General features: G+C 37.0%; 3 protein-coding genes across 5 annotated transcripts; 1 reads left to right on the forward strand and 2 right to left on the reverse strand.

Annotated features, from left to right (window-relative positions):
• Positions 1 to 6,175: 6,175 nt before the first annotated feature.
• LOC18597086 (uncharacterized) lies at positions 6,176 to 9,197 on the forward strand. The gene is made up of 5 exons (XM_007025913.3): positions 6,176 to 6,847; positions 7,051 to 7,236; positions 7,463 to 7,595; positions 8,357 to 8,567; positions 8,659 to 9,197. Exons 1-5 carry the CDS (start codon positions 6,818 to 6,820, stop codon positions 8,738 to 8,740), a joined length of 642 nt encoding a protein of 213 aa, XP_007025975.3. The 5' UTR covers positions 6,176 to 6,817; the 3' UTR covers positions 8,741 to 9,197.
• A 1,693-nt stretch (positions 9,198 to 10,890) lies between these two features.
• LOC18597088 (PPDK regulatory protein) lies at positions 10,891 to 12,805 on the reverse strand. 3 transcript variants are annotated; one of them, XM_007025916.3, is made up of 3 exons: positions 12,361 to 12,805; positions 11,523 to 12,123; positions 10,891 to 11,324 (listed from the first exon to the last, which is right to left on the reverse strand). In XM_007025916.3, exons 1-3 carry the CDS (start codon positions 12,796 to 12,798, stop codon positions 11,221 to 11,223), a joined length of 1,143 nt encoding a protein of 380 aa, XP_007025978.3. In that variant the 5' UTR covers positions 12,799 to 12,805; the 3' UTR covers positions 10,891 to 11,220. The 3 variants fall into 3 exon arrangements, with proteins under 3 accessions (XP_007025978.3, XP_007025979.3, XP_017978796.2); XM_007025917.3 differs by having other exon boundaries at positions 11,523 to 12,126; XM_018123307.2 differs by having other exon boundaries at positions 11,523 to 12,162.
• Positions 12,806 to 13,369: 564 nt separating this feature from the next.
• GA2OX8 (gibberellin 2-oxidase 8) lies at positions 13,370 to 20,260 on the reverse strand. The gene is made up of 5 exons (XM_007025918.3): positions 20,089 to 20,260; positions 19,681 to 19,787; positions 16,302 to 16,750; positions 13,908 to 14,229; positions 13,370 to 13,812 (listed from the first exon to the last, which is right to left on the reverse strand). Exons 2-5 carry the CDS (start codon positions 19,717 to 19,719, stop codon positions 13,582 to 13,584), a joined length of 1,041 nt encoding a protein of 346 aa, XP_007025980.1. The 5' UTR covers positions 19,720 to 19,787; positions 20,089 to 20,260; the 3' UTR covers positions 13,370 to 13,581.
• Positions 20,261 to 22,712: the final 2,452 nt, after the last annotated feature.

Genomic DNA, 22,712 nt, shown 5'->3' on the forward strand with positions numbered 1-22,712 from the left:
ATTCTCATTTGGGCTAAAGGCTGGGCTGCCATGATCATATATTCACCTTGGATGGAGACGCACTCAAGAGTAAAGAAATGTAGCGGGAATCACATCAAGAAATCATAGGGTTTTGACAATTTCAGCTCTAAATATGTTGCTCACTAGACAAATATAATTGATTCGAATGTAAAAGAATAAAATTAAGAACAAAAAAACAAAGGAAATGAAGGAAAACCAAGGCTAACAAATAGCATTCAGGGCTTGACGACCCAAAAACAGGAAGGGCAAGAAAATAGAACAGTGACCAAGAAGGCTCGGGAAACTACCTAAAAGTCCAGGACAATTGCTAACAATTCCCAAAGAAACATTAGTCAAAAAAGCAAATTAAATGGTTTCATATAGGGTGAATGTGAATCCAATCATGTCATTCTCGACAAAGCCAGCAACATGGCAGAAATCGGACGATTATCCCATTCAGAAAGAGAATTGCTGTCACATTTCCCAACATGGCTAATATATATAAGCTTTTATTTAATTAGGGCTGCTGAATCTTCATTTGGTATATCACCAATGGGTTTGCCAGTTGGCATCCCATGAGCGATTTTCTACTATAGCCGAAAAACACACAAGTAGAATGATGAAAGGGAGAATTTTTAAGTCATTGGGGGGTTATAGTCGAGACAGTTTCCTAATGCTAACAAGACATTCCAATCAGTTAATGACAGCTTTCCAGCAAATTTTATAGGAGAGAGTGCCCACCCATTTCGATTCCTGTCTGTTTCATACGTTGGGATTCTGTCCTTATTTGATAACACCTTGTCTTACATTCAGTTTGTACTCATCCTGGCTCATTTAAGGATTTTTTGGCTTCTTTGTAGTTTCTCTTCTGCTGTAAAGATTGGAGCAGATAAGCAACGGTTGGTTCAGACTTCCATGACAGAATCATTGAAGATTCTTTTCTCTTACCATTGCTGCATTACCCTGTTTTGGGGACGTTGAAAGTTTATCTTTGAGAACGAGAATCAACAACCATTTCTTTGCTATTGGGCAATGGCTGTCCATCCCCCTATATCTTAGGGTCCCTTTCGGTTTTTGTGATGTCAGGCTTGATTCTCGAATGTGCCTTTTTGTCAATTATCGCTGCTTTACCCTATCTCTTCTTGGTTTCCCATTAAACCAAGATCAACAGTAATCTCTTACAATTCCCATTACGTTGTACCCAAAGATAATCTATGAAACAAATATCTTCGAAGTCAAGTTAGTGAATTGGCAACAAATTCTCATGTGCACGGCCGTCATGTTAATCCTCCTTTTGCCTCTTTAATTTAAGCTCTAAGTTAGAACTTCCCCCACCAATCATGAGAGGAATATACGGTTCCTGTTCAGTCAAGAGAGCAAACAATGGGTGATGGCCAACTGTTTGTTTGCCTATGAATATTCCATCTGGCCATCATCAAGTTCCAGCCGTATGATCCTAGAATTTCAATCGAGGCTACAAATCTGCCTTCCAATCCGACTCTAATTGATTGCACGAAGACCACATATATATTGAACTCGATAAGTTTGATTATGACAGCACACACTCTTGCTTTTGAGGTTATAGCCCACACATGCATGATTATTTCTTGATTATGCATTCTATACTCTACTTAATCATTTCGTAGTGCTCATGATTAGAGCTAATTTTCATAATTGTCTCTCTTTTATAATATTATGTATTTGGCAATATATTCCTTCGTATATATACACACAAATACAAACTCACATGTACATACACATATAAAATTCAAACTCTCTATTTATTTATTTTTTTAGCCCAATCAATCATAAGAATTTTATTAATTATCATTTAAAAACAATACATGGATGAGGTCTCATGGGTAGAGGAAAGTGCCTCCAAAGTCACCTAGACTGCCATACACTTTTACATAAGATTTCGTTTTAGCTCATAAACCCCTACACATAAAAGAAGCATAAGCATACATAGCATCACTGCAAATAAGGACTACCATGCATCAGAATACAAATATTTAAACAAAACAGTACATACGTATCACCACTAAATTGAAAACATAGATGCCTTTTTCATATTAAATTTCGCTAAATGATTTACGAAAAAAGTTAATATCTCTCAAGAAATATATAAATATGATCATATCAATCATCTGCTTTAAAATATCTATTTCAAAATAAAGTAACTATGGAGTCAGATTTAATAATTAAATTAACTCTTATAAAAAGAAGATATTAAAAAAATCTAAAAATATGCAAAATTATCATAATCCCTACATAATTTGAATCTTCAATGCCTAAAGGCCCACAAAATACCCCCACCAAATTTACATCAGAGTTTCTAAGCACTCCACCAGATCCTCCCTGCCCGGGTTTTAAATTCTCTATTTATCTAGCTTATCCTTTTGACTAATGAATATTTTATTGGTCTTCTCGATCTTTTTTTAATGTTTTTGGGATTTAATGATACATTGACTCAAATCACATAATTGCAAAATGAGAAGGACGGGAATGTGGGGGTTGAACTTGTGGAACTATTTTATTATTATACCCAACGACTGCAACCGAAACAGAACAGACCACCCCTCTCCTTTCACTACCAAATCAAAGTGGAAGCCGTAATGATTCCTCCCACACCATTCCCTCCTTATCTCCAAGTTCTATTGCCCCATATGCATCACGTAACCTTGAAGAAAATTTAAAGCAAAGGAAAGATGCACAACAATCAATTTCAATATCTTATTGCATAAGAAGCGTATCAAAGACCAGCTAGCAAAGAAGTATATAAAAAATCCTTATCTCATGAATGAAACTTTAGGGCGTTAACTTGAATATCATAATATAGAAGAAATAAGAAACAAATTCCTGATTCTGGGAATTTGGGGTCACGTTATGATGATTGCACAATCACCTGGAGGTTGGCAAGGTGAGGTTGTGGAAAAGTGAAAAAATGTTTTGCACCACACATCAAATCTACTATGATTGCAGGTGAAGCCACCCTCAGAGTTCAAAGTTGGTTAGATGTTGCAATAAACAAGCCAATACCCCAGTTAAACAAACCAGGGAGAATGGGGTGCTGTTAGTTGTTGAAGAGACTTCCCAATTAACCACCATGTTTGACTTAGAAACAATGCTGAGACACATCGGTTTACATTGCAAATTTTCCCCCCACCACCCCCCACATGGTTGAGCAGCTTGGCTAGCTTGGTCTTCAACATCCTTTATTCACACTTGGCATCTGAGTTTGAAGTTAAAATTACATTAAAGTTGGAGATGATGGGCTATTAAATGCTGGGGAGCATATTAAAAAGGAAGAAAAAACTGGGTGCAATGGGATCAATATCGGACACAGGGATTATATCGCCCCTTATGTGGTGAACATGATCTCAGTTTTGTTGTACTAAATAAACTGTGGACTCAAACTTAACGGTGCACAGTGCAAGACAGATGTCTTACTTTAATTTTTGTTCGAATTTGTTCCCTTGTACTATGCAAGCTCTCTTCTGTCTTTGCTTGCAAGAAAGAGAGGACCGAAAATGAAGAAGAAAATAATGTAAAAACCATAATCTTTCTAAGCTTTTTTTTTTATATATATATATTTTTCTTGGGTCGCTTTGAGTTCCAACTGTGCTGACCATACTGATTTTTTGTCCAAGTGCCAGAAGAAAAACGTAGAGTCATCCTTTCTTTTGTTTGGAAATGGAAATATGAAACGTGTCCATTCCATCACTTATCTCAAGCTGGCATGAAATTCCAGGATAAATTAATTTTCCGGAGAGACAAACATATGGAAGAAAAGTATGTAGATGGCTACGGGCTGGTCCCGAGCTTGATTTAGACTTGAGCATATAGCAAACATGCTGCTTCATCACACGTGACAAAAGCCACCTAGCCTTTAAGTCTAAGCTTGAGCCGTTAATTCTTCAAGGAGTTTGTTTAATGGACATGTACCCTTAGGGCAAAGATTAAGCTTCAAGATGTAGCACATGATCTTATTGTAAGCCTATATGTGCCCTCTGGGCAGAGCTGCTTGCTGGTTAAAGCTTTGCCAGAGCGCAGCTGAAACTTTTGATTATTTGTACTGCTGTTGCCCAAAAAGAAACTGCTCTATTCCACAGCTAGCCTTTCCCTGTAAAAAAGTCTTTTTTTTTTGTACCTTAAAAATTGAAGCCTCAAGCGAAGACAAAGTATACCTTCAGGTCCAAGATTGCATTTAAAATTTTATAGTATTGTCCGTTTGAGGCTAGGCCGGCTGAGTCTACCTTTCACCTAATGAAACTGCCCTCACATGCATTTTCAAGGAATTTCCATTGTTTGATGTTCATGGTAAGCGACACAAAGTCGTAAACAGAAATCTTCTTCTCCTATTTGATAGTCAAACGGAAATGAGATGCCAAATGCGAATAAAAGATTACTGTTCTGAAATAATCATTAACTTAGACTTACAATTACCCAGACTAGTCACGAAAATCATTTAATTTCTCTCATGGAAACCTAGGAGCATGTTCCCTATCAATCAAGCTCGAAGATTCTCAATGTAAGGAAAGTGTGATAAAGAGCCATTAAGGCCTCTGTTTTATGGGCTAATTATTTAATGTTGATTTGTTCAATGGTTTATTTGTTTATAATTTTTTTGGCTAATCCGTTAGTTATTTAAGCTACAAATACAAGCTCATGTGTGTAATTATACACTTAAACTATTAGATAGTGGAAAATACATGAGCCAGCCGGCAGCCGGCATCTCCACCGCCAGACACATTGCCTCCACAAACATGTGCTGCTCCTTTCGATCAGTATGAACCAACCTTTCTCCACTTAAAGTAATTAATTATATCTTTCAGTTAAAGATGTCCTTTCGGTAATCTTTCAATTATAACACATTTATTCATCCATATTTAATGTCTATAACTCTTTTTTTTTTTTGCTAAGTTCCAACTGGGGCTTTACGTGTATTTTTGCCGTTTCTTCTGCATGCTCTTGTCCCTCCACTCACAGGCAAGCTTTCAATTTCCTTTGCACCAACATAAGGAAAAAAAATATAAATTCGTTTTCTTTTATCATACTTAAATTAATATTTATATTTTGATTTGTACTCGTATAAATTTTTTTTAACTGATGTCGCATTTAATATGACAGTTAATATGAAATGAGTCATATGATCACGTCATATGTTTTTTAAATAAAAAATTTCAATAACTTTTTAATTATTTAACTCTCATTCCTATATACATTATTGAGTATTTAATTGAGGGGATTCATTGTATTGATGATTAACACAACACAGATGATAAATTCCAAAAATGGTTGATTGCATACTCCAAGCATAGTTATGATTGTGCTGTTTGAAAATTATTGTTTCAATCAACGCCTAATTCTAGTTGCTGATCGAAATGGATCATCTTTTTATGGTCATTGTTGCCACCAGCATCACTCCAACATCAACGTTTGTTCAGTTAGCCATCAATAGCCAACTCTCTGAATTATATCCCTAAAAGAATTTTGAGTTTATCACGCAATTCCTCCTTGCTCTCAAACAAACAAGTCTAAACTCCAAATTCTGCAAAGTTTGAGATCATTATAACCTTGCTTTAGCCCATCAAATTTGGTTCGTAAACAAAAAAAAAAAATTATGCTTCTACAAGTAGATTCATTACCGAATTTAATTAGATTTTCTTTTACGTATAAGTGAATTGATTGAATCTTTTCACACATGTCACAAAATTAGTACTCGAAAAGATATATCATATTGACCTTTTCTATAAGACTTAAAGACTTAAGTTAAGATTTTATAGCACATAATAAATGAAGTAAAAGAATGAAAATCAATTAGTATATGTAACTCAAAAACAAAAATTCAATGTATGCTTGCCTTTTAAAAGAGAATTGCTTTACTCAAAAACATTGATTTTCACATCATATTGCTTGTTTTCTTCTACAAAATAGTAAAAGGGCTAATACCAACAAGTTTATGTGATCATAAAAATCAAAATATGATGGCATTTTGCTATGTTTTGCTTCAAAGTACAACTAGTTTTTCTATTTATAGCAATAAATTTGGGGTCAGGGCCGTTATCATAAGCCCAACTCCACATGATGTCTTTATAATATTATACTATAAATAATTTATTTTACTTTTTTTTATTTTTTAAATTTTGTAAACGTTTCAATGAGTTCAATTCCAACTCATTAAACAAACTCACCATATAAATATACCACGGAGAAACCAAAGCCTCTGCAAGTTCCAAATTCTATGTCTCGTTGCACCCTTTGATCACAGTTTCTTCTTCTTAACCGAATTCCCATTTCCATTCTTTATGGTGTTTTTCTTGTTCTTTTAACAAAGAGTGAAACGAAATCTCCTTTCCCCACTCCAGGGAACTCCAGAGGTTGTAACAAAAGCCATGAGTTCATAGTTACAACAGACATCAGTTGGAGCACTGGTCTTTTGGAAACAAGAAAAGGGTGTTGTCTTTTGTGTTCTGTTATAAGTTCTTCTGTGCCTTTGGGTTAAGAAAGGTTTGGTGATTCTCGTTCTTCTTTCCAAGGCCCTGTTCGTAAATCGCGAGATTCCTTCGATTTTATAAGAATACTTTATTCGTGTTAGAAATCTTCAAGTTTTTTACTTCTCAGGAGGGAGGGGAGTCTTTGTTTTCTTCTTTTCTTCTTTGTCTCCCTTCGCTTCCAATCAAGTGGTTGATTCCGAGTCACCCCATTGGATACGCAATTGGTGAACGCTGTGTAGACCTCCAACTCCACTTCTCCTCCCTTGGTTATTCCTTGAATTGGTTTTTCTATTTATCGTTTCCTTCACTTTCCCGAGAAAATGATGGACATGGCGGAAAATCCAAAGTTGGTAAGCATAGTATTTCTGGGATTTCTCCTGGCTTTGTTTTTTCCATTTTTCTTGGAACTGTTTAATCGGTTTTGATCATCATATGTCGCTTGCTTTCTGTTTATTCCTTAAATTTTGATCTTAAATTTCAAGTTAAAAAGCTGTCTGGTCTCTCTGTTTATTCCTCTGACTCTGTTTAGTTGGGTTTCCTGGTCTGGTGATAGGATTTGGCATCTTCCCACGAGGCTCGTGGGTCAGAGGAAAAGATGTCCACACAAAAGATTTCGGTCTCGGATCATCTTAACGGGTTTCAATACACAACCGATAAATCCGATAGCTTTGTTATTGACATGGAAAGTTTCTCCCATGGAGGAGCCAATAAAGAAATCAATCCGAATTCAAGAATTACAGTAAGTTTTCTTCCATTTTCTTCCATTCCTGTTTCTTTCTCCTCTTGGGGATAATTTCCAGTATGAATGACACGTGTTTACACCTCAATAATCCTGTGCCATGCATGGTTGAATTCTTATCTACTTCTCGTTTGCTTTTCCAATCTTGTTCTTCTTTTAATGGTGTTGATGTTCATGACTCAATAATTCTTTGTTTTCCTCTTCTTGTTCATTCAACAAAAAAAAGTTGCAGAGAAACCTTTCCCGCAAAGGGTCTCAGCGAGGCGACAAGAAGATGATTACTCCCAGTTGTACTAATCCTAATTCTAGTTCCTCTGTCAATGATAGAGATTCTTTTGCTGCAACCTCCTCCCCCAAAGGTATTGCTTTCTCTTAACTTTTTTCCCAGGAAAAGGTTTTCCCGGGAAATTAAAAAAGAAAATCTGGAATGATTTGGCTGCTAGGATTTTGCTAGTTTCCCAAGTTTTAATAGTTTAATTTTCTTAGACCCACATGGACCATGGGTCCTTGTGTGGGAGAAGGTCTTGGTGCATAATTGCATATATGCAGGACACTAGCAAACAATACTGAGAGTAAATTAAGATTTGGCCATATTTGCTGTTTGCCACATTGTAGTTTAATACACTAATTTCCATCACCAACCTGGACCAGCCTCACCTCCGGGTTCACTCTAGCCACCAATGGGCTCACACCACCTAGGCTTAGTTTCGACTATTTTAACAGTTGATATTGTTACAATTAGTTTACTACTAAGATTCTCAGGAAGGTTTGGTCCCTCAGAATGTGCTGTCATACATGCTGCTTTTCTGGCTTTCTACATAGTTACAAAGAACAATGCCAACATTGAAAAAGATGGATGGCTTAAATTTGTCTGATATTTTACAGGGCAGATAGTCAGTAGTGTTTAGTACTTTACCTATAGAAAAGATACCTTGTCATGTAACTAGGAAGTGGGCAGTACCTGGATTTGAGTACTGCTGTTTGTTTAATGAGTTGGGTGCAAAGTACAGATTCCTAGAGTATCATCTCCCGGACGCATGTTGCCATGTATTGTTGGAAAAAGTTATGGTAAAAGGTTGGGGAATGGAATTATTGAATTTGAGTCTACTATGTATGGTAGGGTCTAGCACGCCTGAAAAGCCCACGGCGGTGGTTGTAGGGTCCACCGATCATGCCAGCAACCCACAAATTCATCATCAGATCACCATCACAACCGGCAGCAGCACTGCTGCTCCTGAGAGCAGGTTTAGTTTGAGGAGAAATAGTTTCAGGCGGTCTCATCCCCAATGGCAACTCAATCCCAAGAGGATTCTCTTCTTCTTTGCCACATTGTAAGTTTCGCAAGCTCCCCTGCCAAGACCTGAATATTTGTTAAGAATTGGGCATATTTTGAAGTGACAATTTTCTCTTTTCTTTTGACAGGTCGAGCTTGGGAACAATTTTGCTGATATACTTCACCTTGTCAATTAGCAAAATGAATGGAGAAGAGAATGCTTTAGATTAGTAGCGGTGACCATACTCTCAGCAACTTTTTGCTGATTAAAATATGTTGCAATAGCACACACATGGGAGTTCAATGCGTGACAAACAGAAACGGATGCGAGTGGTTGATTGTAAGAAATGTCTTCTTTTTTATGAGAATTATCCTTGTAGTGAAGTACAAAGAGAAGGTTCAAGAAAGAAGACAAATTTGGGGACGGCAAAAGCTAATCAACCTTCCATTAAAATGGCTTCAAACTTAGCAGTTATCAACTTTTTGAGGCTCTGCTCAGAGAAAGTTTTGGAGATGAGGACAAGGACATTCTCCACTGTGACAAAGGGATGGAATCTTCCCTTTTTTTAATTAGATATATGTATGGAAGAGATCAATAAAACATGATATGCTTACCTTTTGTGCTTTCTTTGTTTATCTCCACAGTCCATACAGATCAATGGAGGATCAGAAGGTTACTTTTGCCCCACCCTTTCTCTTCTTCCTTTGTCCTACGCCATACCCTCTCTTCAGTTTCCTTTTATGGCAATCCAACTTCAAGTGCTTTTTGTTCTTTGTGGCTTTCATGTGAGTTGGGCAAGGAAAGATCATGTCTATGAGATTTACAGGCACTAAAAGTATTTGTATATTAGCACACATGAGCATGCGCACTCGAAGTTTCTGACTTTTTTGTGCCAAAAGCTTGGGCCTTGGGGAATAAAGGGTTAGCTACGGGATAAGGCTCGTTCCCACAGCTGTCGAGTAGGCCGAACACACTCACATTCATAGTTCAGTTTAAGTGGCAAAGAGAATCATTTCTGATACAATGCCTGGTTTCCTGTTTTTCAAGTAATTATGGTGCTGTGCGATCTCTATGCTATGTAAGTAGTAAATATTGAGCAAAAGAAGCAACAAACAGAAACAGAATGACAACAGGCACTTTGCATAACAGCAGAGCTATGACCATGAGAAAACAAAGCCCACAAATGTCACTGTCGAGAAAAGGTGTAGCATACATTGTTTAATTGTATAAGTTCCATGAAGCCACACCTGATCCCAGAGTACAATCTCTCCCGGGGGTAAAATAAAATGAATTTGCAGAGAAATCATTATGATTAGTACTTCCTTTGACAAATGATAGAAGAGACGGGGTTACCAAATGAACAGGACTTTCTAGGTAGAAAAAATGCGGTAAATGACAAGTTGACAACCACCTCTAGGACGGATTCAAACTTCCAACCACTATTATCAGATAAAAATATCTCTTTGGACAAAGTTTTCAAGCAAAGGAGGTGGGTACTAGGTACGGTCTCTCTCTCTCTCTCTCTAACCTAGTAGCTTAGCCTGCCCTACTTAGCTGCAAATGAATTTAATTTATCTATTTTTCATGCTACAGCAGCTACACATTAATCATAAAATCAATAATGAATTAGCACTTGAATGAATTAAGGTTTTCCCCTAAAAGCAACAAACACTGCCTCTGAATTAATCCTTTAAGCAGGACATGGCATGACAAAATATTCTATGATGGTTCCTCTGCAATATTATTAAACCTTTCTCAGTGCTCTTTCAGGCTCATCAATGTTTGAATTATGCAGCCACCCTAGGCCACCTCTTTACTCGGTAATCACTTACCACTCTTTCGAAGATATCTATAATGGCTACCAGGAATAGATCCCTTTTACCTAAATGCTATACATTGTATAACATAAATCAGTCTTTTGATTAGATTTATTGACATGCAAACAGTCTTGCCTGGACCTCGCGAAACATGTGAAAGTATAAGACAAATTAGAGTATTATGATTCAGCAACAAAATCACTAAATCACTAGTAATCTTCTGAAAAAAAGGACTGGAACCAACTTCATAAAGACATTTCAGCAAACTGAAGTTCAAACAAGTCTCGCCATCGCTGAATGAAAATTTCTGAAGCCAAGGAATTTGGGATCACCTAGAAAAGATGGATTCATGCTTCTATCATGGATAAAACCAGAAACAACCTTGATTTCTCCCCCAGCCTAGAGGGGCAATACAGACACAAAAAGATTAATGATAAATGATAAAGACAAGTTAGATCTAGCAATGAGTAATTCTGGCATTAAAGTTCCTCCACGAAGCAATATATGAGTTTTGAAGATGATGAAGTTAAGTAGTCACTTAATTATACCAACGTTATAACAACTTGTATCAAATAGATAGCTGCCACTTTATTGAGAATCTTTATACGTTCAATTGACACAAAAGAAGACTTTTGTCTACAGAAAAACTGCATAAGCAAAACTCTATGGCTGTATTGCATCAATATACAATACTACACTAATAGTTAGTAACGTTAATAAAAATACTGGTACTCAAGAAGGAAAGTGGAACCATGTACAGGTTCACTCTATTTCTCCTTGCTCCCCGGAATTCACAATCTGAGTTAAAAAGTAGGCACTTGTCTGTAATTATGAGGCAGCATTCTCTCATGCCTGCATACCTGAAAACAAGAACTTGCCATCTCATTACTTCATTAGTAACGTTTTGATATCCGTGGCATCGAACACTTATGCTTCCGGTCATGGTAGAGCCTCAATATAACAGCAGCAGTTTCTTCAATTGCTTTACCTGTCACTTCTGCATGGACAAGTATCAATAGGTGAGCCACAGATCATCAGATGCACATGTCAAACATCTTTAACTCTTAAATATCAATATTTACCATATTTTTTCCCCTATTAACTTACAAATAGGCTCTAAGCATCTCCACGCTATAGAACGAAAAGAGTGGGGAGAACTAAACAAAAATAGAGTAAAAAGGTTAACAATCTTTACCAATAACTGGCCAGACAGGATTTTGAGCAAAAACCCTGCGAGCAAACTCCAACTCCTGTTTCACATAATCCATCTCTGAATAGTTACTCCTTGCTTCCTCACTGAAGCCCAGACTCTTAGCTCTTGCTTTTCTAATCGTTTGCAAGACCAAGGGGTTAATAGTCAAACCAAAAACCTTCTCAGGGTCTACCTCAAAAAGACCCTTTGGCAATGCCACTCCTTTCACAATAGGCACATTTGCCACTTTATATCCTTTCTGTGCTAGATATATTGATAATGGTGTCTTCCCAGTACGAGAAACACCTGTGAGAACAATGTCAGCCCTGCATAAGTTTTGAGGTAGAGCCCCGTCATCCTGCTTGATTGTAAATTCAACAGCTTCAATCCGTCGAAAGTATTCATCCGAAAGAGGGAAGTTTCTCCCAGGAGCTCCCCGGGGAAGACCAGAAGGCGAGACACCCAAATGAGCGGCAATTGACTCTGTAATTGGACCCAATACATCCGTAGACGGTATACCCCACAATTTGCAAGCTTGGTTAGCAGACTCTGCCATGGAAGGATCAGCTAAAGTATAGACAAGCATTGCACCTTCCTTGGCTGCCTGCTTTATAATCTCCATCAATGTCTCAACATCATCAATCTGAACATTGCAAAACATAGAAGTAATCTAAAAGACACTACTTTTTATTACCATATCCCCAACCTTAAGTTTTTCAAACATTCAAAAGTTCAACCTTTATTTGGTTGTTCTTACTTCTAAACCGCATTTGGATGCAAAAACATTATCACTGAAACAAAATCTGTTAAAGTATGAAACTAACAGAAAAAAAAAACATACCCCGGAGAACAGATGGGTATTTACGGGGCACACACGGTCCACCAAGCAATGCTCAAACTGCCCCAAAGCTGCGTTAACGGAATGCTCCACCGTCCATCCAGTTCCATCAGACACCATATAAATTGGCTTCCCCGGTGTAAACTCCACGTCACGATCGCCATCACTTACCGTCGAAGTGGATTCCGAAGATGGGCTCTCCCTGGTTCGTTGAACTGAGCGGTTCACCTCCAGCGGCCCAGCCGGTTGGCTCGATCGTTCCAGCTTGTGCCCCGACCTTAAGGCTCGTGCCCGGTACCATCTGTTGAGCTGTGGGCTAGCCTTCAACTTCCGAACCTTTGGCTCGGGTTCTGGCTCGGAAATATTGGGATTGGCCGAGGTTGCTGCGGCGCGGAGGTTGAAGGTGGAACAAGCCAGCATCTTTGTTTTTAGTTCAACCATTATTTTATTTTATTTTATTTTTATTTATTTGTCGGAAAAGGTTTGGGCCGGAAACAGTTGGAAAAGCCTAAATAAGAAAGTTTTGGGCTGCGGCAGCCTTTTGTTAAATGGGATGGTCTTGCTTTCAATATCATTGGGGCTTTTAGGGCCCTGAAATTATATTTTAATGCACAAATTTAAAATCTTATATTAAGAATGACAATAATGCAATTAAAATAGAAATAAATCATGGTGATTAAATGTATAAAAAAATATTGCAAAAAACAAAAAAGAATCATGTTAATCACAAAATTAGAATAAATTTGCCAAGGAAGCAAGTTACAGGGTCAGAACCATTGGCTGCCATTAGATTCTTTCACATTTTGGAATTGTTCTTGCAATCAAATGTGAATTGGAATTCAATGCCAAATGGGATCTTTGGAATTCCCAAATTGACTCTAATGTACATAAATAAAGATTCAAGGGTGAAATATAATTCTAAGAACATGATCATGTTTCCCTTCTTCACAATCCAAAAGAAAAATAGAATCCATTGTTTGGGGCATTGCAAAATTTGTTCTTGCTCTTCAAGTTTGGCTTATGATCATGTGTGTAACTTGATATATCTGTTTCCAATTCCATCACAATTTGCATTCAATTTTCTAATTAAACAAAAACTTATACAACATTTTGTTGGGGTGGTGGTGGGGGAAAGATCGAGCCACAAATTTTATACAAATTTGGCCTAAGCTAGCTAGAAGAGATATGCAATCAAATATTTACTTGGTGAATATATATATATATTTATACAAGAAACCTGGGGAGTCCTACTTTGTACCCATATTTTTGAACATCCTCCTGCACTTGCTGTCTATATTCCCTGAAGCTAAACTTCCTGTAAACCGAAGGTTTGCTGCAACTCTCTATCACAGTCTCGTACGATGGGCAAAGGAAATATGCGGCGGAAAACCTTTCCTTTGATGGGTTCGTGACGACACAATGCTGCACACTCTTGTAAAAAAGATTGCTCCATGCCTGCAAAATCAGTATTCAAGTCAGTAGCTAAACATGAGTAATCAGTAATCGGAATCCTACTGGTAAAGAAGCTGCTATTGCTATGTATTAATTACCTGGAATAAATCTCCAATGTTGATGATTAAAGCTTCAGGATTAGGTTTGACAGCAATCCATTTCCCATCTTTCACTAACCGCAATCCTCCGACCTGATCTTGGTGCAATATGGTGAGGAAGTCGCTATCAGTGTGTGGCATGAGACCAAACATTTCTAAAGCAATTGGGCATGGTGGGTATCTGTTGAGTCGGAGATAGCAGGTACTGGGCAAACAATTTTCCTGGAAAAAAGTCGACTTGTGACCCAGTTTCTCTGCCAAAATTTCAGCCAGTTCCTGAGCAAGACTGGCAACTTTCGTAGCAAACTGTTCCATTGGTGAGCTGGTTAACACATTACAAGGGTGTAAAATGATGAGTTCGACAACATTGCATACTTCAAAAGAGAAAGAATCTCCCAACTATCAGGAGGTGGGTCATATAAAATTAATAAAGAAGAAAAGGGGGACCCCTTTTGATGAGGCCACATCAAGCTTTTTTATGCTGTCAGACTGGTTTGACAGAGTTTTCCAGCTCATCTTCTTAACTTGTGACATTCACGTGAGAAGGTGCCAATGATGGCTGATGCATGCCAGAGAGAGAGAGAAGACCCCAACATGCATGCAAGGTAAAAGGAAATCCAAGGATACGTTGAATGATTTGATAGTGAGTTTTCAGACCATTTTTTCCCAGGCTGCACTGTATTTTTTTCTTTTGTTTTTTAAGCTTTTACCCCTTTCACAACCACCATGAGATCATGACCACAAGATATCAGAGCCATTGAACTGGTCTATCAAAATATACTGGGGCAAGCCTACTGAGATTCTTCCATAAAGACGATAACACCAGACACATTTGACTAGGTACGGAGCTGCGGTTTCTGTTGTTTTACATGTGAAAACTCAGAAAGCTGAGTCGCACTGAGAGTATGAGAATTGAGAGAGAGAAGCAGAACCAAAAAAAAAAAAAAAAAACAACCATGTACCAAGAAGAAGAAAAATAAAATTGACTAGCGTGATAATCAACTACACCACCCAAACAACTTTAAATAAAATTGACTCTGCTGAAACTAGTCTGGTTAGCTTACCTTTCGGTTTAGTGGATATGGCTTGGTTGGAAACTAGTCTGATTAGCTTAACTTATGGTTTAGTGGATATGGCTTGGCTGGAGATATAGTGGTCGACCCAAGTTTAGAACCTGATCAATTTTCCATATTTGGGGCTACATACATGACATTCAATTATCAACATCATCTTTCTTAGGATGGAAATAAGATGAACACAGAAACAAAAAAGTTAGCTTTATTAATTTCAATTTAGGTGAAATTAATTCCTTAAATCCATATTTCTATATATTATATGTATACTTACATAAATAATTTATTAATTTCACCCTCACTGACAGTTTATGCCATTAGAGTCACTTGCAACTAAGTTAGAGACTTGAAATAGTATGTCAATGATGAGGTCAATAATAAACACCTTTGAGAAAGAAATTATTAATATGATAGTAGTAAAGTACCAAAAGATTATTAAAGGATAAAAAAGAATAAACATGTCAATTTATATAAATAGTAAAACTTATTAAAATTACTTAATTTTTGTATACATGATCCAATCCAACAGCACCTTTTTATCAATTTTACTAATTATAAAAGCTTTATGACGTCTAATCAAGAAAGCTTGACTCACGTGTATAGGATGCGCCCAAAGAAACATCAAGGACAAAAGTGCAAGTTGTAATCTCATTCTGGTTCCAAACCCGAATTATCTATTTACATATGCCCTTTGAAAAGTATATTTGTCTATTGATGGAGAAAAGATTATATAAATATCGAAGCCAGTCTAATGACATACCAAAACCAAGACTCAGCTTGAGATTACAATTGCTTTCACTCCCCGATCTGTTCCCTAATTAAGCTTTAAGTTTGAGTTTTATAAGGAGATCATTGGACAATGGAAACCCAATTGCGTTGATGTTGTATTTACTCTTGACTACAAAACTAGGACGATGATTTTGTGGAAACTTTTGATCTGTTGGTAGGTCTAAAGAAAAGCTTCTTTCCTGTTTAGAGGAATCTAATGCATCTATTGATAAGGGAAAAGCTTAAAAAGCACCCTAATGTTACACCAAATGAACAACCATGGAAAAGACTATGGATTGATCCTCGTTGTCTCGTCATTACAACAAGGAAAAAATTATAGCTAAACTTTGAATTACATGCCGACATGCAATATTAGCAGTTATACATACAACTACTAATGGATAAAACAAAAGGCTTTGTTGTCTTAACCTTAAAAGACATGATTGCTAAACAACAAGCTGATTTTTTATGCTCTCCTAGGTCTTTGTTATTTGTCAAGAGAAGGAAGCAACGAAGAAGTAATTAAATAAAGAGGAAGCTTTTGTGTGAATACCTGAGAGTAGTGTCGAAGCCGCCAGGGGTTGAGATATCGGTCATGGGAATGTGGAAAGCTTCGGACCATGATAGCTGCCTTAGGGAAGTAGCTGTGGGTGTGCCCCAGCGGTAGCTACCAGCGGAGAAACACCTGAACTTGTTGTGAAAAGGCTGCTTGAAAACTTTCACTTGCTCCTCTCTCATCGTCTCCAGTATGTCCCTGGAAATCCCATGATTTATGACCTGGAAAAAACCCCACTCGTGCGCAGCCCTAGCTATCTCTTTCTTGCACCCTTCTCTCTCCAGCTCGCCGCCGAGGCCTAGTCGGCTTAGATCAATCAAGGGAAGCTCCCGTTCCTCGACCGTGTCGCCAGGGTCGTCGTTGCTTGGAGAGGACTTGATGATGGAGTTGGCAAAGAGGGTCTTGTAAGTCTCGTGGAATGGTGGGTCCGAGTCCATACCTAGCGGCTGATGATCAAAAGCAGGTTTGAGGAAGAGAAAAGGAAAGGGTTAAAAATGGGTAAATTATGAGCTGTTGTATGTTACAGTTAGTGACGGGGGAAGGGTAGATGGAGACAGAGGAGGGATCGAGACAACAGGCTTTTCTTTGTTTCCGTTCGATGAAAACATTATGGCGTTTGCTTTTTCTCACGTTTTTGGACCTTGGGGACAAAGTTGGATCGCATGTCTTCTTGCTACGGCACCTTTCCTTTGGAGCCATCTATATTCATTGTACCCTCTAGTTTTACTCATGTCCATAGTCTCCTACATTCTTCTTTCTTACATGCACTTTTCTTGTTTCTCTCCTTTTAATTAATCTATTTACTAATCCCATCATCCATGTTCCAATGAAATCATAGATTTTTGAAATCATAGATTTTTGAAATCATAGATGAATTCCCACTATCGATGGAAAGGTAAAATCTCTTTTGGACTTGGGAATTTTCAATAGCATCCTTGTTTACGCAACCACTTAACATTTGCTGTGACAAAAAGTTGAGAATCTAGTTTAGTTAGTCTCTAAATAATTGCTGCTAATAGATATTTTCGATGCACAAGTCGATACGTATTTCATTTTTAAAATGAATTTTGATATATTTGGATTTTGATTTGAAGGAAAAGGGCATTTTAAATTTTATCTTTTGATTAGAAAATCATACCTTAATCATTTGCATCAAATATTCGTATTATATGTGTGATACCCAACATCTCCAATCAAATGTGAATGTGATTGTTAAGACATATCACTATTAGCAATTTGAATTTAAGTTTTTGAATGTCATGTAATTTAGACTCAAAAAATTACCGAGTCAATAGTTGAACTTGAGTTTTTACAAAATGAATATGTAAATAGTGTAAAGTTATAATAAATGCCAATGAATAAATGGGACAGCTACAAGAGACTCATGCAAAAATGCATTCATTGAGTGGGACCATATTGTTCTATGTCGGCTAAGCTTATGCCTCCATCACACCCTTGATCATAAAAACAGTACGGTATTGTGGCTATTGGCATCACCAAGATTGAATGGAATTGCAACATCCCATTTCCCCCATTGGCCTAAACTCAGATTCTACACGACTTTATTATCCTATTAATCATCAATCTAATCAGCTTTTCAAAAAAATCAATCTAATCAGCCGTTCTTGCTTTTTTTTCTTGATAACAAAAAAATTTTTATACAGATTCTGCAATTATACATGATTGTAATCTTTATCAGACAGATCAAAATTTTATCAGTGCACACACGTTTTCTATTATGATTATTTATTTGGAGTTAGAATTTTCATTCTCACCACTCACCAGCTTAATCTCTCACGGAAATATATATATGCTTTGGGTTCACATGGATTCGCATACGTAGGACGACAAGGGCACGATTTTTCCATTTAGGTTTCCATTGAATTCTTGACTTTGGTAGAATAGAAAAACAAGACTTTGGTCATGTCGACATATTTGATGGAAAATACACTAATTAAGTTTTGGGTCCTAAAGTGCATTCATTTTCCTTGCTTTAAAATCAGCCAAGACAACGACCCGCTCAAGATGGGATGTTTCCTTTTCTTTCTCTACCAAGCAAAAATAAAAATAAAATTTAATACATGATTCCTATATATAAAATTTAAAGTTTTTGGGTAAGATAAAAACAAAAAAAAACTCGAACAAAAAATTTTTTTTAAATTCAAAACACATACTTATTTGGGGTATTTTTAAAAATAACTCTTAAAAATAATTTATTTTTAAAAATAACTCTTTTTATAATTTTAACTATTTTTAATCAAGTTGGATAAAATTATTTTTAATGAAATTACATGCCATAATGTTATACGCTATTGTTAAGTTGTCACACACCATATACTAAAAATCAAAATTTTCAAATAGTCACCCATCATAAGCACATCAAAACCATCGCTTAGTGTCTTGAAAGTGTAAAAAAAAAAAAATTTAAAAAGTACTGGAGAGAGAAATCGAGAGCATAGCAGATGAATGCAGAAGAAAGAAATCGATAAAATTAGAGAGAGTTGGATGGTGAGGGAGAAAAATCGGAAGTACAAATAGAGAGAAATTGTTATGAATGTTTTAATTTATTTGAAATACTTTCAAAGATATTTTTATCAAGTCATGGTCAAATATAGCTAAAAACAGTTAAATTTATTTTGATTGTTATTTTTAGAATACCCTTATAAAAGAAAGTTATTCTTCACAATTTTCTCTACTTATTTTTCCATAAAAAATTTAATAAATCCTATTTGGTCATTTTATTTATTTCGAAATATCAGTTGGGGTGATGTTATTATGCATATCCTAGTAGGTACTATTATAGATACTCTCTCAATAATTTATACTTGAGACACTCAAATTCATTCAACTATAATGATCTTGTCTTTTTTGTCTCAAGTATAGGAAGAGATGGAGACAGCCAGATAGGGAAAGGAGAAAATAGGAAGGACGAGAGAGAGAGAGAGAGAAAATGTAAGAATTGTCGTGAAATTTGGGCTTTGCCCCTTACTGATCACTGATTGGTAGTGCAGTCGCATGTACCAGATGTTTAGCAGACAACTTTGACACCACTCGCATTACATCTTGTCAATCGCAATTGGCAAACATATAGCTTCATCACCATGAGCCAATTAGGTTGCCAAATTAATGTAAAACCTTCTACTTAATCCTTAAGGTTTACATTTTACTAACAAATTTTAAAATAAAATAATTTTTTACAGGATAAATTAAATAAAACTAATATTGACGTAAAAACACATTTCGCATTGTTGGAAAGATCTTTAAGTACAATTAATATTTTAATTAATTGACGTAAGAGAAAAGAGGAATCAGATAATATACAGTAATGGAAAAACTTAGAATTGAACATTTTATTATTTTTTTTCTCTTATCTTACCTGGTTAATGTTTGCCATAAGATTATGAGTGTCCACCATTTTATGCTTCCTTGAATACCCAATCTCACACCAGACTAGGTGCTTTAAATTCTTGCCGATGTATTTGTCTGCATGATCACCATTAGGACAAAAGAAGAAGAAACAGAATAAGGTTTTCAGTTGATTCTTGAAGCATCAAAGATGAAAGAGTAAGCTGACCAATATCAGTAATTAAGGGATGTGACAAAAATTTAAAGATAACTGCTTGCACTTCACTGCACGTACATGTCTACGTCTAGCAGTAGTTTTCAGCTTCTTATATATATTATATCTTAATGTAGGTAATTTTCTCTACTTTTTGGAAAACAAGAGACAAGAGATGGAAATGAAGACATAGGACAAGCAGAAGATGTAGCTAGTCATACTTACAAGGAAAAGGAAAGCTTCAGAACTTGATATCAAAAGGGTTTGGAGGAGCTAAAGACACAGGAGTAAATGTTAAACACACTTGAGAGAAAGGAAATTAAATGCTTACATGTATATATAGAAGAGCAAAGAGATTGAAGGAGAGATATGTGAATGCTTTATTTGTGTAGTCGGGGAAGATTGAAGCGCAGATATTTTTATAGGAAAAAGATACCCCATCAATCATTATAATTATTGATGTTAATTATTAGTAGGAAATAGAAACAGAAGGATTGAGAGCCTATGCTTTAGAGAAGAACACGCGTCTTTTGCAACTATCAGAAAAATGCAACTGCTCGCACTGTCCTTTCTTCGCCTTTTTCAAACGTAATTTAGCATAAGCACAGAGAAAAGTGGGTTCTCTTCTTCCTATTGTTTTGATAATGAGAGTGATCAGGATAGAGAGATAAAGGTATGGGGAGACTTGGAAGAACGAGAACCAAATGAAATCTTGTTGTAACTTGTGACTGAAAATTGGTACAGCCATGCTGAAGATACTTGGCTGAATCTACACCAATTGAAGGTTTGGTTTTGCATCGATGAGATTTTCCGATCTTAATTTTGTTTTTCTGTCTGATCATCAGTAAATCTGAGGAACAAGGCACATGATTTCTTCTGGGTCCAATACTCCAATCATGAAAACCGTAATCTCTGTGAGCTAGTCCATGTCGGCACAGAAATACATACATATAGCACAATGTAGAGTCACATGCATGTAACCATTTTCCAGTATAAGATACAGCTGATTGACCTGAGAATCAAAGGGGGGCGCTTCCATGTGTAGTGCTTTGATATAAAAGGACATCAGGATCCCCGAAGAAGGATTCGTGCCCAAAATCCTTCAAGGCAAATGTCTAAGCAAAATATCCCTCAAATTTACTATACTGTTAATATGTGGTATTTTTAAATTCAATTCGACACTGATCACTTTCCCTTGACAGTCTAAAATCTTGTGTTCTTTATGAAGAAACCAAACGTTGCAATTAAAAAAACATGGCTTGCTGCCCCTGGTAATATCAGGCACGTTTTCCTGATAGAATAAAAAGAGAATTGCGAAAGGCACCATTGGCCCCACTGCTGTCATCTACACTCTCACTCGATTCTCCATTCAGGTGTGTCGAGCAAAGGGTATGTAGCAGCTCTGTAATCATGTTATTTCAGGCTTGCAGGGGGGTTCAAGCAGGCTGCTGGCGAGTTCTTGACACTTGTTGATAAAAAATTATGCCTAATTTCATAACCCAAGTTGCATATATTTGTGTAGTGCTGTGCAACATTTTGGCCTCAAAACATTATTTGTGGTGCTCATGTGTTGTGACTAAAATGAGTCACAGGGTGACAGGACTGCTGGGAGAGGATAAGGATGGTGAGGCAGTGCACTTCCTGGATATATATATATATATCTGGTTCTGGAACCTTACCTGCAACGCATGATGCAGGTACCATGTCTTTGTCTAAATTCGTTTAATTTTTGTTTTAAAGTTATTTCATATATTTAGAGGATCGGACCTACATACAGTGAGATATTTATAAGATATTTCTTTCGTAAAGGGTGGGAACAACATATATAGACCAATATTTAAATCTCAATTTATTGATTTTCCAACTCTATGGTAAACTTTGCAAGCACATATTGTCTGTGTTGTCCACAACAAGCTAGCTAGTGTTGTAGGCTGAGGAAGTCAAAGCATATTGATAAGGTCCAAAGTTTCAATTAAGAAACCATGTGATTCATCTGCAGAAGGAGCAGCAGTCGTAGTTGTAATGGGCCAAAGGTTGAGTTGTCTAAAGGTACGTACCTTTTACCGTCCTATACCATCCGAGTATTTACCACGACTTGCCCTGCTCTTTCAAGGACCAACAAACAGATGCAATAATCTGCACTGCAATGAGGGTACTCAGCCATGCACTCTCTGATTATTGGAAAGGAACTGATCAGTTCTTGCCTCCATTATTAATGTTACACCCGTCCACATGGACGGTCCATGGAAAATTAAAGGAGGGTGCAAAATGGTTCGAGCTGGACATGGAGTGCGGTTTGTGATCATCTTTTTAATAAAAAAGGGATCAGTCTCTCTCAAGAATTTGATCGTTGGAGGCGTGGGCGGTGCGGTCGACGACTCAGGGTGTAAAGGTTGAGTGGTGGGATGGGCTTAACAGGTCATGTCGTTGTTGGGAGCCCTCCCTGTTTGCGCCTAACCCAAATTTTTATTTGCCTATTCATGATTGACAAAATCTTGTACTGTTGTTTCCAATTAGACTCCCACTCAATCATTAAGAGCCCCCCTCTCAAAGACTCGGCCTTTTCAAATTTAATACGTAACGTCGTGGTTCCGAGACGTGGCGCTAGCTTTGGCCATCGACGGGTTAGCCACTTCCCATGCCGACCTGCTCGAGTCATGTGCATTGCTGGGGTCTTTGCTCCTTTTTCCTGTAGCAGTTAAAGCTTTTTATTTTCGATGCTCAAATTGTCTGACCTTTAGGGGTAAGTGAGGGATATTGCAGGGAAGCATATTGCAGTATTTGATTGATGTTTTAGAGATGGGTAAGTAATCTCTTAGCTATGTGATTGCAATGAGTTGGAGGGAAAG

Source organism: Theobroma cacao, chromosome 6, assembly GCF_053813885.1.
Source record: "Theobroma cacao isolate CCN51 chromosome 6, ASM5381388v1, whole genome shotgun sequence".
NCBI classification, from domain to species: domain Eukaryota; kingdom Viridiplantae; phylum Streptophyta; class Magnoliopsida; order Malvales; family Malvaceae; genus Theobroma; species Theobroma cacao.